Below are 15,761 nucleotides of genomic sequence, written 5' to 3'. Positions count from 1 at the left end.
GGGCAGGAGGAGAAATTGAGGGGAGAATCCCTTACTACCATGGCTGGGCCACACTGGCACCAGAGTGCTCGACTTGGTGTCTGCGCTCAGCTTGCTCGGTGCAAAAACAGCCTGTGTTTTTCATTGCTACCAGTCTAGCATCTCCTGCCAGCTCTAAGCACTTCCTTTATTAAAAAAAAATATAAGGTTTGATTATTCAGTTTTGAGGCTAGGCTAAACTTGCCAGCATCTGTTCCATCTGAAAGGGGGGAAAAAAACACCAATACCGGGCTGGGAAAGAAAGGAAAAGGAACTAGGTACCAAATTGTAATGTGAGAAACGAAGCCAAGAAAAACAGCATCTCGAGAGATATTAAAGACAAAAACAAACGTGGTAAACAGGAGTGGAGACAGATTTCAGAGGAAAGGCAGGAAGACAGTGACTAAAGCACCAAAAGTGAAACAGTGTACACATGCAAACTGAGTCCAGAGTCCCAGGGCTTCTTTGTTCTTGTTTTTCCTACCATTTCACAGAAATCACGAGGTTGTCAAGATCCCTCTATACCCAAGGGTCAGTGATGTCAACGAAAGTTGGTGGAGCTGCACTGATCAAGAGGCAACTTTCTGAGATTTCCCAGAATTACTGGGGTTTAAAATAATGCCCTGAGAGCCCAGCTGAACATGGCAGTTGGGATTATTCTTAAACCAGGTCATACTAAAAGCTAGATTAAAAATAATTAAGAATACCGTCATTATTTTTAAATAGTTCCAAAATTTCTAACTTTGCATGGTCACATTGTAAACAGAACCCTAGAAAAACATGTACATGACACTTTTCTACCAGTTCGAGAGTTATGGCAAATCTATACAGAGCTCTACAAATTCCAGCACAGCAAACAACTCCTTTAGAAATCAAAATGAGTATTATCTTGGTTGCCCCCAAGCTTTTGTTTGGCTTTCTGGATTTACCTTCCCACCATCCTCCCATTCCTTCAAAATGTGATTGGGAAATTTGAAAATAAAATCTTGAGAATGTGGATCTATTTTTTTTTTCCAAAAACCCCACCATTGTTCTTTGGGAATAGTTTTGTTTGGTTTTTTTTCCCACTGAGTGTTTACCAGGTTAAATTAGAGGTTGCAAATATTGGGTTGGCCAAAAAGTAATTGCATATTTTTTCGGGGTAAATGAAAGGTATATTTTTCAAGGCAAACAAAAACTGTAGTAAACAATACAGTGTGCATTTTGTTCAATTACTTTTTGCCATCTTTCAAGCAACTTCATGATTTCACGCTCAAAAAAGTTCTTGTCTTTTTTGACAAAAAACAGTTCCAAGAATGATTTGATATCCTCATCAGCAGTGAAGGTTTTACCACTCATGGCTTTCTGTAAAGAACAAAACAAATGGCAGTCAGATGTGCCAGGTCTGGTGAATATGGTGGATGTGGTAACACATCCCATCCAAGCTGTAACAAATTTTGGTGAGTGACCAAACTTTTCTGTGGTCTGGTGTTATCATGGAGAAACACAGCACCTTTGTGATTCACCAATTCTGGATGCTTCTGTTTGATGGCATCATTTAACTTATCCAGTGTCGACAGTACACATCCAAATTAATGGTCTGGTTCCTTGGAAGCAATGCAAAACACACAATGCCTTTGAAATCCCACCAGACTGAGAGCATCACCTTCCTTTGGTCAATGTCTGCTTTTGTATGGCTTTGAGCTGGGTCATCACACTTACTCCATGATCTTTTTCATTTGTCGTTGTTGTAGATGATCCATTCTTCATCACCTGTTACCATGTTTCAAAAATGGATCGTTTTCTTCATGTTTCAAGAGAGAATCACAGACGTCAATGTGCTTAGTGAGATTAATTTCTTTGAGCTCATGTGGTACCCAAATATCGAGCTTCCTAACATCTCCAAGTTGTTTTAAATGGTTTTCAATGCTCAATTTTGGTATGTTAAGATTATCAGCAATCTCACATGTCATTAAACACCAACTGGATTTGATCAGTGCCTTTATTTGGTCGTTATCAACTTCGATTGGCCTTCCTGAGGGTGGTTCATCCTTAACATCAAAATGTCTGGACCAAAATTTAGTGAAGCGATTCTGACACCGCCGTAGTTTTAAGGCATCTTCACCATACACATCACATAACTTTTTATGAGCTTGCAAAGCAGTTTTTCCTTTTCGGAAGTAATACAGCAAAATATGACAAAAATGTTCATTTTGATTTTCCATTCTGAAATCAACGCCAAGTAAATAATTGTTAATGAAATTGCACACTTCCTTTTTCTAAAACAAGCTTAAACTGTCAGCTGTCAAGTTACATAATGAATTCGTGGTTTAAAATGAAGTTAGATACATTTCAAGACATGTATGTCCTTCTATTAAAAAAAAACACCACCACAATTACTTCTTGGCCAACCCAAAATTTAGGGGTTCCTTTGCAGGTGAAACCCCTCCTCGCCCTCATTCTAATGGCATGTGCAGAACACAGACCCTTCTATCACTCACATCCTGTGTTCATGCTGTGCAGACTATGCCCATCTCTCAAAGGTGCACAGGAAACACAGAGCGCATAAAGTAAAACTGGGAGGGAGACGACGATCTGGTTCCACAGCCTAAGCAGCACCTGTCAGGCCAGCGTCTCCTCCTGCATTGCCCCCAGCATGGCCCCACAGGCCCCTTCCCCTCATTTTGGCCATCCTCTCCCCAGCCTGTGCTTGGTAAATACCATCTCCACTGGCTTCAGTGCCGCAGTCTGCATTGGGGGCTCTCACAACAGCTGCTTTGCAAGGCAGGCAGTGCTGTACACACATTCCCAGCTCAGCTGAGCCTGTATCTTTCCAGTGTTTTTTTAAATTCTCAAATTGCATTTGAAAGGAGAAAAGCCATCGCCCCGGGAACCTCGCCCTCCCTCTCTCTTCCCCTTTGCTGTTTTTCCATTGCTGCCCTAATCTGGCCAGGCCCTCTTTCAGACCAAGGTGACACGGATGGAGAGCTCATCTGGTGACGACTAAACCACGCTTGCCCCTTTTCACTCCGAAGACCTCTCTTGCTGTCAGGTTTTATAACCTGATTACTACAGACCCGGGTTAGATTCAGACAGATTGCCTACCAGCGAAAGGCTCAATATCCCATTATCAGATTTGTAAGCCCGCTATTCCTCTTCATTTAGTGTGTAATAGAAAGTGTCAGTAATGTCCTATGGACTTAGGCTTTAAAATTAGTCTTAACTATGCAAGTCACATATATATAAAATCAGGTGAAAATACTCCACAGAATCATATGCAGGACAACAATTTTAAAACATTTTTTATTTAAATATTAAATAAAACACATCGACTAATCATTTTGGTGTACACCTCTCATTTTAACATAAGAAATGATTGTTCAGTCATGATAAAAAATAAACTATACATCTTAATTAAACCAATCACATAGTGTCTTTAAATACCCTATTGCATTGCAGTCTGCAGAACAGCACTGTCAGGATATCTACAAAAAAACCCAGACTTTTAAAATGACCTCTTTCTGCTCCAGCAATAATTCCAAAGAGGTTCTACAGCAATTGGAAAAGAAAAAAAAAATACTATGAAAGTAAAGTGCTTGTCATTGCTCAGGACAGGAAACAAAAGAATCTGTGGCCTTTTGATCCACGGCATTAAACAAAACAAGTATTGAAGAGGAAATTCTGTGTTTTCAGTACATGTGCTACTCCTTACAAAACTGAAGGCAAAGTTGCCGCTTTGTGATGAGCTGGTTTCCTCTTGCCCTCCTCTCCAGCCACCTCCACGCAATCTGCTTTTTGGGTTTTGGTTGGGTTTTTTTCTTTGCTTTTGTTTTTGTTTTTTTGTTGTTTTTTTTCTGAAACCACTACAAATGAGCATGAGACTTTGGTGTTTTCTCTGCTGCAAGGCACCACTCATGAACAGAAATTCAACTCGAGCAATTTTCTCTCCCTTTGAAGCTTCCAGACCACGCAGCAGCAGTGGCGAGCTGGAGATGCACCAACAGAGACACACAGATACAACACACAGATCAAGAGGTCGTTTATGGAGAGCCACAGACAGAGCCACGTGACATCTTCAACCCTTCCTACTCCTACCAATTAACCCAGTCGATCTTTGGCTTTTTTCTTTTTTAAAAAACAGAACAAAACAAAACAAAAACAACAGGTATCTCTATTCTTTGCAAACGCGTAATACTGCAGGTTGCATGAAGCCAAGGTAACTTGAAGGCACCCTGTGTCACACTAGGGAGATGGGTCCTTTAAGCATTTAGACAGATCGCAGCTATTTTGCGCCACTCGGATGGCAGCTTCCAGCCAAGCTGGCTCACTGTTTGCTCACCTGCTTCCAAAGTTTGCATGCCCTACCCGACTCGTTTCTGTAGGAGCACAGTCTGTTCTCCCCATTATACCTAAGCATAACTTCTGCTGATACCAACAGAAGTCATGCTCTGCCTTAGGAGGGGAGTGGGGTTTCTACCAGAAACACAATTTAAGCATATTATAAAATATAAAAAATAACTAGTGTTAATATAGTTTTCTGCTTCCTATTTATATACATATACAGCATTAAAAACCATACGAAAAAACACCTATCTAATCCAAAACCTCATTTTGCTAATATGCCAAAAACAAACCAACCAGAAACAAACACCCAAAGATTGTGCTGTTTTACTCACTTTTAATACACAGTTTTGTTCAGAAATAGCTGTACTCCGTTAGAGTTGAATTCTGTTCTAGCCTATTCCTTTTGTCTTTGTCAGTATATAATTATAACCTCGATATTGCACATTTCCCCAAGAGTCAGTTCTGTTTGGACCCTGATAATGAAATGCATAAAAACGTAATTAGCAGCGGAAATAACAATGTGCAGCACTAAGAAATACCCCTCGAGCAACTTTGTAGGCAATCTCCAGGAGGGCTTTTTCAAAAGAAAACCCTTCCCATCACCCCACTGCTACTACTGCTTCCCCTTCTCAGTGCCTCTGCGAGAATATGAAAAAACTGAGCCTTTAAAAAAAGATTCCTAAAGGTTATTCAGACCGACAAAATATAGGCATGTGTGCACGTGCATATATATGTACACACACAAACACACACCACCTCCAAACAAATATCCCTGCAAAAGACCAGACATTATGCAGTTGGGCTCATGGTATCAAGGGATACATTTTCAAGAGATCACTTGCTTCCATAATAATGAAAAGAAGTTTTTTAAGCTTTTCCAGCTGATGTCTCAAGCAAGAAATTCACAGTTTTCATTTAAAGTATACCTATCTGGGAGGTGTGGAATGGGGATGTTGGTTCCTTTAAATAAAACGGGTGTTAACAGGAGGAAAAAAAACCCAACAACAAATGGCAATGCTTCCATTTTCGTCTTCTATGAATGGATAATGCTGCATGCCACTGGTTTTCTGTTTGTTTTCTTTAAAAGAGGTAATCTTCTTCACAAACCCATAAATGAATATTGTGAAAAAGGGAGGCTCTGGTCCCTTCTTTGAAAAGCCTCTCCCTGCTGTGTCACCACTACTGACAGCTGCTAATCTTGCATAACAGCAGAGCTGTATTGGTCTGACTTGAGTACAGTACCGAAGAGTTCTTCCCCGACCACATCCCTCCCTGTCCCCACAAATGCCCCACCCATCCTCCCCACCATTATTTTTCCTTTAAAAAAATTCATTTTCGATTCGTTTTTGTTCAGTGCAAGAATAGTAGAAGCAAAAAGACATACATATTGCTTGTTTCAGTTCTATAAAGTTGCTAGCTTTCCGAGCCAGACAGCCTCTTCACATGCTTCAAAATTTATTGCTTCTGAGAGTCACTTGTCCACACGACACCAGCCAGCCATGGGCCCACACACGCCACGGACAGTGGTGCAAGTTCTTCGCAGCAAGAGCAGCCGGGGCTCTCATTTGACCAGGACGAACTTCCCAAGCTGGTTGGAAGTCAGGTCCTCCATCTCGCAATCCCCGTGCTGCAGAGTGACTGCGTCGTAGCTTGGAGACTGCACAGAGAAACTCTGCTGCTGAGAGAAGGTGGTGGCGGCCGGGGAGACGTTGCTGCTGATGTACAGGTGCGTGTCGAGAAGGTGAGCTGCTGAGGACACTGGCGACACGCTGACACCGAAGAAATGAGGTTGGAGCAGTTGGGTGTTGCCAGCAAAGGCCAGCTCGAATGAGTTCTCCCTTTGTAGCTCCGACAGCAGAAGAGAATTGGATGTATTGCAGGTACCTACGCTATCAGAGGAGGGTGCGCCATTTGCTGTGGATGTCTGAGAAGCCTGGGGACAAGCTGTCTGCAGTAGCTGGTGATGCTGGAGCTGGAGCATTCTGAACAAAATCCAAGGATGGGAGAGGTTAACTTGCATTCCTCCTTTCCTGCCCGCACCCCTAACCATAATTTCCCTTTTGTTTCCTTCTCTCCATCAAACCTCTCCTTACCCAGCCAGTACAATTAAAGCAAGCTGACCATGCCAGGTCAACATGTTTTCACTTGGCTTTTCCGCCTGTTGGAGAGGGCGACTATCGCCAGAAAGATACCTAGTCACCATTTGGCCTGCTAATAATAGTTGTTCTAGAGACAACGTCTGCAGATAAACCGGAAACTCAATTTTCTATCTTGCTTCTATGGGAATGAAGCACAAGACATTTGAGGCCACTGGAACCGTGCCTCCTTTGTGGGCTGTAACTTTTCCAAATTACAAGGCCTCACTTCCTCTCCATGGGAAAATTACAGGAGGAGGCAGAGGAGGAAAGAAATCATTCCCAAAACTAACAAAGAAAAACACAACTTGCAATGGGGAGAAGTAATGTTTTCCCCCACAGTACCAAACTGCTTTTCAATTCAGTAACCTCCAAATATGTGGATGTTCAGATTTTTAAGTGGAACTGCACGTCCTGTGTTACATGTGCCAGTGCTGGAAGCCACAAAGGAAGACAGGCAGTTTATCTGCTGCCACACAGCAAAGATGGAGGATAGGAAACCCCAGTGACCAAACTCCCCAACCTCTATTGCTGTGTTTACTTCTTCTCACTTGCCCCTAACCAAAGTAAACCCAATGAAAACAGCAAAACTCCTCCCGGCCAGGTCCTCACCTCTGCTGCTGTAGCACCTCCTCCAGGAGGCTTCTTCCCTCTCTGCTGCTTCCGCTGCTGCTGTACATGCAGGTGTTCGGCTGCGTGTGTTGGAAAGGGCTCATGGCACTCCTTGCTGCCCGAGATGAAGAGGACTGACACACCTGCCGAGCAAAGCCTTTGATTTTATTCAAGCCGAGAAACCCTTTGGCTCGAGCGTTCTTCCGCAGCTGCTGCCTAAAAGCCTTCAAGCCTGTGGGACATGAGGAAAAGAAATGCACTTTAATCCTCCTTAGCATTTGCCTAGGAGCCTGCTTTACAGATCAACCTTTCTGGGCAGCTGCCTTCATTTGTGTGAGAACTGTGCTAGAAGAGACTGCAACTCTTCGGTTCTCATTCACCTCTCAGCCTGATGGTCAGAGCAAAATTTAAGTAACGGAACGGGATTTGGTACAGCTGCACCCTTGTGTGGATGGACACATGCACAGCAAAGGAGAAACCTGACAGGAATCAGGATGTTGTGCGCTTCGTATTTTAGAAGGTGGAGCCTCCCATCCCACTGACGGCAGCTGAAATATCTTCATGGGCATGCTGAATCACTGTCTGAGAACCTCTCATCTAGGCACCTTCCTCAGAACATGCAACCCTCCCTCCCTCAGAGACCATGAATGTAAGAGGCAGAATATCCAGGTGTCTGGCCTTCAGTATAACACTAACTCGGGCAAGCAAGTATCCCTGCATGCTACCCTTTTCTAGTGGCAGTTGTCAGCGTGCAATTCCCCAGCAATAAAGCAAGGAAGACATTACCTTGAGTTAATGAGGTATCAGATGCTCGCCTTCCTTCTTGGAAGCTGACAGGCAGGAGAGAAGCACCTCCCATGCAGCCCTGGGCTTGTAACACTGGAGTGTGAGACTGGGAAGCAAGGAAGGGCGACGTCATCCTAGCTGTGGCTGGGCACCCTGTCATTACTTGACCTGCCAAACAGCTGCTCAGGGCCACTGAGCTGTCATTTGAAGATGAAGTAAGGCAGCTGTCTGAACTAGTTCCCTCTGTGGGGCTTGCAGAAGAGGAAATGACTATACCTACAGAGGGGAAGGAAGGAGAGAAAGAGCATTCCCAAGATGAACATAGGAAGGAACAAACATGACATCAGAGCCTTCTGCCCACCTACACTGGCACTAATAAGTAGCTGTGAGCTGAAGAGGTGTCCAGCAACTCGTGTTGTCACAGGGCTTGACTCCAGCCAAGGGGTCATCAACAAATAACCTAAGCTTGGGCTCCCATCCAGCTGGCAGCACTCTGCCAGCAACGCCAGCACCACCGGGCTATGCTGGGTCAGGCCTACAGCGCTTCTTTAGCACAGCAGCTGACACGGGATTACTGTTTTGTGAACAGTTTAGCTTGTTTGTTTAGTTCGCAGGGTCTGGATGTGTATCAAATACAGTCTGTGATGACCTTTTTTTTTCAATTCAGGCACCCTCACCTCCCCAGGTACAACAGCAGAAGCAAGCAGAGAAGGGCCATGTCCTGCTTGTGAGAATGCTCCCCTCTAAAGTGATCCAGATGAAATACAGCAGCACACCTCTTCCTTAAGGGCCATGCTTTTTTATGGGAAGAGAGAACTGGGGAGGGCAGAGTACAGACCTCTTTCCTGGGCTTTCCTATCCCAGTCAAGACAAAATCAGCACATAGCCCCCTATGTCACTCCTTCTCTGTCTTTTTCCTCTAACTATGGACACCCTTCGTCTCTCCCAGACTTACTTACATGGAGGGGCATGCTGATAGAAATGAGTGGTCACTTCGGCCAGTGTGTGCCTCCTGCTGGTGTTGCTAGGGATGTGGATGGGGTGGTCATAAGCCTTAATTTCGTCTTCCAGCTCCTTCTCTTGCCTTACTTCTTCACTAATGGTAGTCTCCAGCAGGCTGTTGGGGGAGATGGAGCGGTTTCGGAAAATCCCGTTGAAGTTGGGATCCACAGGAAAGAACATGGGCTGCAAAACATGTCAGATCACACACTGAAGGGTGTTTCACTTACTTCTGCACCACCTTTTAATACTCTTCACAGCCCTATGGCATGACCTCAATAGGCATGCTGTTTGAAAGGCCACTATGACACCATGCCCAAATACCAAAAGATTGGAAGGAGAGAATAAGAGTCATAACCCCTGTTGTTTTGGATTGGCAGAACATTTTTTTCTAAAAAAAGAAAAGTAACACACAGTAACACACAGCTGAAAACACCAACCTGTAAAGGACTGTTCATGTCACAGTCCGTTTCTGCCTGCAACGATGGCTGAATCAGGCTCTGAGGTTGCTGGTAAAGAAGAGATGATCGCAGGGTTTCACTAGTGAGACTATCCTGAGGCATCTGGAGAGAGAGAGAGATGCAGAGAAGCCATCACATACACTGCAGCTCCATATGACTTTTCAGATGTTGGGAGCTCAAGGAATTTCAAAGCCACCTTCTGTGCAAGATTTCTCCAAATACTTTCTATGAAAATTAACAAAACTAACATCAACACAAACACAAACCTCCTTCTCCTAAGTTAAGCATTTAACTGGAAATACAATTTGAAAAGGCACCCAGAGCACACTTTAAAGGGCGTGAGAGTGAAGCAAAGAAGAATGCCAGAAAAACACAGAAACTGTCTCACTGAGTACTTCTGAGGATCCTACAGGGTATGTACCAATGAAATGTAACTGATCCATGCCTAAGAGGGCAAATTTCTGTAATAAGCCTACTCTTCTGGTTCATTATTGACCTGCTCCAGAGGCAGCCTACTCTTTGGACCATAATCCACAGTCATGTCTTAGGAAACAAGCCATCAGTAGCCAATCAGCCCTCTGCTGAAGAACAGTAGGTTGTGCCCTATCAGAGGGCATCAATATCAGAATTGGTTTTCAGAAGCCTGAGAATTACTATCTTGCATTTTCCCATAGCAAGGGGCAGGAAAAAAAAAAAAAAGAGAGTCAACAGACAGAGCTTCCCAGGCAAGTAAGGCCCTTCCTTACCTCGACATTGCTGATCTCAGAGCTCCTTGGCCTTTGCTGACGGCCAGTTGCTGGACGACTCGATAGCTGGCTGCTTCGGTACTCCTTGAGGCGCTCCAAGAGCAGGTAATAAATTGCAGCAAAATGGTTGTAGCTGCTGTTTTGCAGAGACTAGAAGACATTGAAAGGACCCTTGAGTTACAGGTAACTCAGGATATAAGCAGACAAAATTCATCACTAAGGCCCCATAACAGTGCAGTCAAAAAATAAGTAAAAATCCAGAAGGGCAGTGAAGATTTCCACCCTGTGGCACTGGATCAAGGCTAGTCGCTGAATGGCATACATATGATTGCACCATTGGCTTTCAGGCAGTCACTGAAGGTGTATCTAAGGGGCAAGCACTTCTCACCTCAACAGTTCTCTGCCTGTCGATGCCAAGTGTTTGCATGATCCCAAGGACTTGTTCATTGTAGTCACCCAGGTTGGAGTTGTAGTTTTGCATGGAGAAGGACAAAGATTGCTGCTGTTGAAGAGATGGGTCAGCTTGCATCCACTTGTGCTGCTTTATCTGGGAAATGGTTATCCGCTTGGTTGGGTCCACAACCAACATCCGTCGGATTAGTGTTTCACAGTCTGGATGGCAAAGATAAACTCATGAGCAAGGGGTAGAAATAACAGCCCAGCCCCAGGTCACTGCTAAGAAACCTTCCCAGCAACAGTGTATGATGTCTGCAAAAATAGGGATTAAAGGTTTCTGAGCAGCTGATGCCTGATCTGACTGCCAGATATTCAAACCAACACAAGAGAGGTCCACATGCATTTCACAAAAGCAACACATCACTACAGGAAACAAAGCTGTACTGGATACCAGCAGGTTTCAGGTGGCCTTGCACCTTGTAGGAGATCTTTAAGTTGATGTGGGTTTAATGATGTTACATCAACTTAAAATAGGCCAGAATTTAGTACAGAACCCCATCACATACAGTTTCCTGGTCCATCTATACTGCTTATTTGTTTATAACCAGGGATCAAAGGGTGGCTGTAACTGATCAAGGTCAGACTTCAAAAGATACTCTTCGCTACAAGAGAGGCAAGTTCACTTGTTTTCAAATCCAAATCAGAAAGAGGTGATAATACTCTTCAGTTCCTTTTTCTCACCAGACTGAGTGTTCCAGAAACAGTGCTAGGGCACACTATTTCTGCTCTCCTTGACAGCAAAGCCACACTGAAACATATCCCTTCTGCATTGTTAAAATGCCTTAGGAGAACTACAACCATCTCACCATTGCAGGCTGGTCTCATTAAAATCCTGTTTCTTCTGTTTTGTGACTGATTATTTCTCCAGCTAGGGTGTCAAATATTTTTTGTAATCCATAGAGATACCCCAAGAGGAGAAATGATAGCTTTTTAGATGCATCATAAAGCAGACCCCAGAAAAGAAAAATGTGCAACCAGCCCCTGAACTTCTTACAAGCGCTGCCCTTCAGAAATTACTGGATATGTAAAGACAAAGAGATTGCCAGCTGCAAAATCAGTCCCATCTGTCATTGCCCCAAGAAGGAACAGGACAGCTATTCCTTTGTCTGTAGCCCCTTTTATAACATTAAGGATCTGAACAAAGCACCTTCGGACATGAAGTAAGGGATGCGGAACCGCCCCTCCAGCACTCTTTGCCTCAGAGTTGGTAAATTGGGTCCATCGAAAGGCAGAGAACCACAGACAAGGACATACAGCACCACTCCAAGGCTCTGTCAATAGAAAACAGCACAGCATGTGAGTAACTCCAGTAGAAGCAATGATTTTGAAAGCCCACAGACCCTCACAAAGTGTGAAATGCAATTTCTGAGGAATGTCAAACTCACCCATATATCCAGGTGAGGTCCTTCATATTCTTTGCCTTCAAAAACTTCTGGAGCTGCATAAGGTGGGCTTCCACACCAAGTGGAGAGGGGCTCTCCTGACTTGTAGAAGTTTCCAAACCCAAAGTCTGGAATGAAGGTAAAAGTCTGGGGTAAGACATCACTCAACTACATGCCAATATTTCAGAAGTAGCAGAAAATTAAGAGAAGGCAGCAGATGTATTGCTTTGTTCTCTGCCTATTCATTTAGGGTATTCTCTTTTGCCCAGAGGCTATTTTAAGATAAATACTTTTGTTGAATTTTCAGTTACCATAAATACATTTATACAGTGATCCTAGGGAGATCGAATTTGACTACCTGCCTGATGTTGTTTATAAAGTAACCGTGTATTTCTTATTACCTGCTAACTTGATATTCATGTTAGCATCTAGCAGGAGGTTCTCTGTTTTGAGATCCCTGTGCACTATGTGGTGGCTGTGACAATATTCCACCGCTGAAAGAATCTGCCAGAACTTCTTCCGTGCTTCACTTTCACTTAAGTGCCCATTGGAGGTCAGATGATCTGCAAGACAAAATACAAGAGAAGGGATTTAGAAACATCTGGAGGAAAATTTTCGTAATCCTGCAGGTGTTTGACAGCTGACAACGTCAACCCTGGATTTTTAATCAAATATAAATAAATATTACTCAGGAATGACAAAAACAAAGCCCTGGTTTCTAAATCTAAAGAACTTTTAGCTCCAGCAGTGAGAACTTACCGAACATTTCTCCGTTCTTTGCAAACTCAGTAACAATGTAAAGCATATCCTTTGTCTCCATAACCTGTGAAGACACAAGAGAGAGCATGCTTAAAAAAAAATGCAGATCTCTGTAGCTCAACTCACTTTTCTAAGTGTATTCTCAAACATAGCAGTTCAATTATTTATTTGTTGCAGCAGCTGGCAGTAAAGGCCTCTAATTTTGCACCACAATGCTCTTTGCAAGCAAACTGGTAATGAAAAAAGATAACAAATCAATGCTTATGTGCTTACAATATACAATGGCCTCCCATGCCATTGTTCTCCTCACCATTACCACGCCACCTAATCTCCATAAGAAAACTGATGAGCACTTCAATAATTTCATACGCTACCCTGAATTCCTTTTTTGTTAAAGTACGCATATACAGTTTTGCAATTCGTTTGATATATGTTGAACACGCAAAGACAAAGTTTGCATAAAGTCGCTTTTGTTTTCAGGCTAGCAGGTACTCAAGTCAGGAGGGATATCTGCAACTTGGACAAATCAAGAAGTAGTATCAAATAGCCCGTTCTCATCTGGTGTTGGCCGGGGACATGGCAAGCCTCCCACACAAGTGACAATAGGTTGCTATTTGTGCAACGGCAGCGCTTGATGCACGACAACAACTGTCAATATATCGCTCAGCATTCACTGGTCAATCTAGTATCAACTTCCTTTGATACTTGTTTATTTTTAACTTTGGGGCAAAAAAACCCAAACAACAACCAACTAAAACCAAAACAACGAGTAAGAAATGCTGAGCATTTCCAAATTCACCTTCAGTTACTATGGCACATCTTTCAAATGCTGCATTTTAGGTTTTAAAATACAACACTACCCTGGAATTGAACTCTCAAGGAGCAGATATTTTGTTTAGAAGCTGAAAGCTCACAACAGGCTACAATCAAAAAAAGCCTCAATACTACTTCAAAGGCTGTAATTTCCAGGCTCCTAACATGTAACTTTTTTGGAAGACTCTTGTCCTCCCCTCACTACAAGTACACACAGACACAAAATGAAAATAAACAAACAGGGAGCAAAGGAAGAGAGGTTCCCAGTTTAAGAAACTGAAGGAAAGTGTTCCGGGAAAGTTGCCAGCTGGATGAAATTAAGACGCCGTGCTGAAACTAAAACAATGATGAAATAATACAAGAACACACACCCTGCATTGGTATGTCATCTAATTCCATCCCTGCGTCTCAGTCTCCACCAAACAGGTAAAGCATCAGTTACAACAACAAAGAAAAGAAAACTTCACTGAAAAGAAATTATGGTCCACTACCAACGTCATCTGCTCCATCAAGTGAGGTGGTTCAACTAGATGGAATTTAACCTGCTTTTCTAAAAGCTTCAAAATAGTATTTTCACCCACATCATTCCACTGAAATGAAATCAGCCGAACTGCTAGAGTGTTTCTGTATACCCTACACTGCCCTATGGGCGACGGTGACGTCAGACGTCAACGCAGAGTAATTTTTCTTACGATGGTTAAGATCATAAACACCAAGCACTTCACATGTGTCAAGGTCTTTGAAAATAATGCCTTGCCTAAGCACCTGCCTTACTGGCTCTTCAGCCTCACATCTTAATTAAACCTATTTTTTTTATTTTCTTTTTCTTTTTTAAAACTACCAAACCCAACTGTAAGCTTGCAGCTGATAATAGTGTTTACTACTGCACATGGACTTTCAGACCTGCTGCTTCACCTGTCTATTCCTCTCTCCCATCCTCTCTCGCCGCCCTTCTAGACAGGTCCAGGCAGACTGTGATACCTCATCTTCTTCTTAAATCCACATGGCACTATTTAAGATGATTAAGAGGAACTTACACCAAATGCTAATCAGATTGAATATTTAGAATTTGCAGTGCAGTCCTTGCTCACTAGACAGATGTGATCTTGTTTTCTGCATGACACATTAATTTGTTCTTACTGTTAAAAATACCCATCAGTGCAGAAACTGAACAAATCTAAACCAAAATGCACATGAAACTCTTCAGGGAGAAAGATCTTTGAAATTCTCTCTCAAAACTAGAGAAACTGAAACAGAACAACCAAACAGGTCATTCTTTGGCATACTGAAAGATACCAACATTTACTCTTTTTTTTAATTTTCTACTTAGATTAGAATTCTAATTCTTAGATTTCTACCTAAGATTTTCTACTCAGATTGATTTGGTTTAATTGTTGTTGATTTTAAATCCCTTCCACTTACAGCAAACTCAACTTTTGCGATTTCTATGTGAGTTTAAGTCCTCCTCTCATCAAAAGCACGTAAGAAGTTCCAGTCTTCTAAACTGGAGAGGCAGAGGAGTTAGGAAAGTTAAGTTAAGTTAATCACAGAAGTTCAGATAATTGGTTCCTCGATCTGAAACAAACTTCGGCCTGGTTTTAATTGTACATTTTACAGCACATTTTGTCTAAAAGCTGTCTAAAGTACCGGAATTTTTTTCAAAGAATAGTAACTTTTTAAAAACCCAGTTTAAGTGTTTTTCCAAAAATATTTCAATATTCATTCTCTCTGCAAATACTTAATGCAAAATCACATGCAAGAGATGAGCACAAGCGTATTTCATCCGCATGCTGCACTTCAAAGCTGAGCTCTTACCTGATATAGCTTGATAATGTGAGGATGATTCAAAAGCTTCATTATCTGAACTTCTCTATAAATCTTCTCCAGATTGCTTGGGTCTAACCTTGTTTTGTCTATTATTTTTATTGCAACCTGCAGATTTAAAAAATAATAAAATAAAACATCCCCCGGCTTTATAAAATAGATACTCTTACTGTTAAGGTATCTTTAGAAAAAAGACACAATGCGCACGCACACACAAACTTACAAAATCCAAGTAAAGTAGCTTTTAAAGTATGGACTTGACAAAGCTGATTCTATTTTTCTGAACTGCAGAGAATTCACGACACAGAACGTTTTCGTTTTTCTTTTCTACGTCAAAGGATTACACATAAGGTATTGAACAGAACTGCAGAAATTAGCACTGGACAGGATTCTGTAAATCTTTTAATCCATCCCATGCCAGTGAAAAACAGATTCCGTAACAGACTA

The 15,761-nt window shown here is 42.4% G+C and overlaps 1 protein-coding gene across 1 annotated transcript; it reads right to left on the bottom strand.

The window, feature by feature from the left end:
- Positions 1-4,659: 4,659 nt before the first annotated feature.
- On the bottom strand, positions 4,660-15,495 carry LOC104545565 (serine/threonine-protein kinase SIK2; the record flags this gene model as incomplete). Its single annotated transcript, XM_010190744.1, has 12 exons — positions 4,660-6,323; positions 7,089-7,320; positions 7,875-8,150; positions 8,834-9,059; positions 9,314-9,436; positions 10,081-10,230; positions 10,469-10,692; positions 11,684-11,807; positions 11,922-12,046; positions 12,320-12,481; positions 12,678-12,741; positions 15,306-15,495. Coding segments are annotated over 12 exons (2,317 nt in total), but the record flags the coding sequence as incomplete, so codon positions are not given.
- Between the last annotated feature and the right edge of the window lie 266 nt (positions 15,496-15,761).

Source organism: Mesitornis unicolor, unplaced genomic scaffold (genome assembly GCF_000695765.1).
Source record: "Mesitornis unicolor isolate BGI_N332 unplaced genomic scaffold, ASM69576v1 scaffold478, whole genome shotgun sequence".
Classification (NCBI taxonomy): Eukaryota; Metazoa; Chordata; class Aves; order Mesitornithiformes; family Mesitornithidae; genus Mesitornis; species Mesitornis unicolor.
The sequence above is the reverse complement of the archived record's forward strand: the minus strand, read 5'-3'. Positions and strand labels throughout refer to the sequence as shown.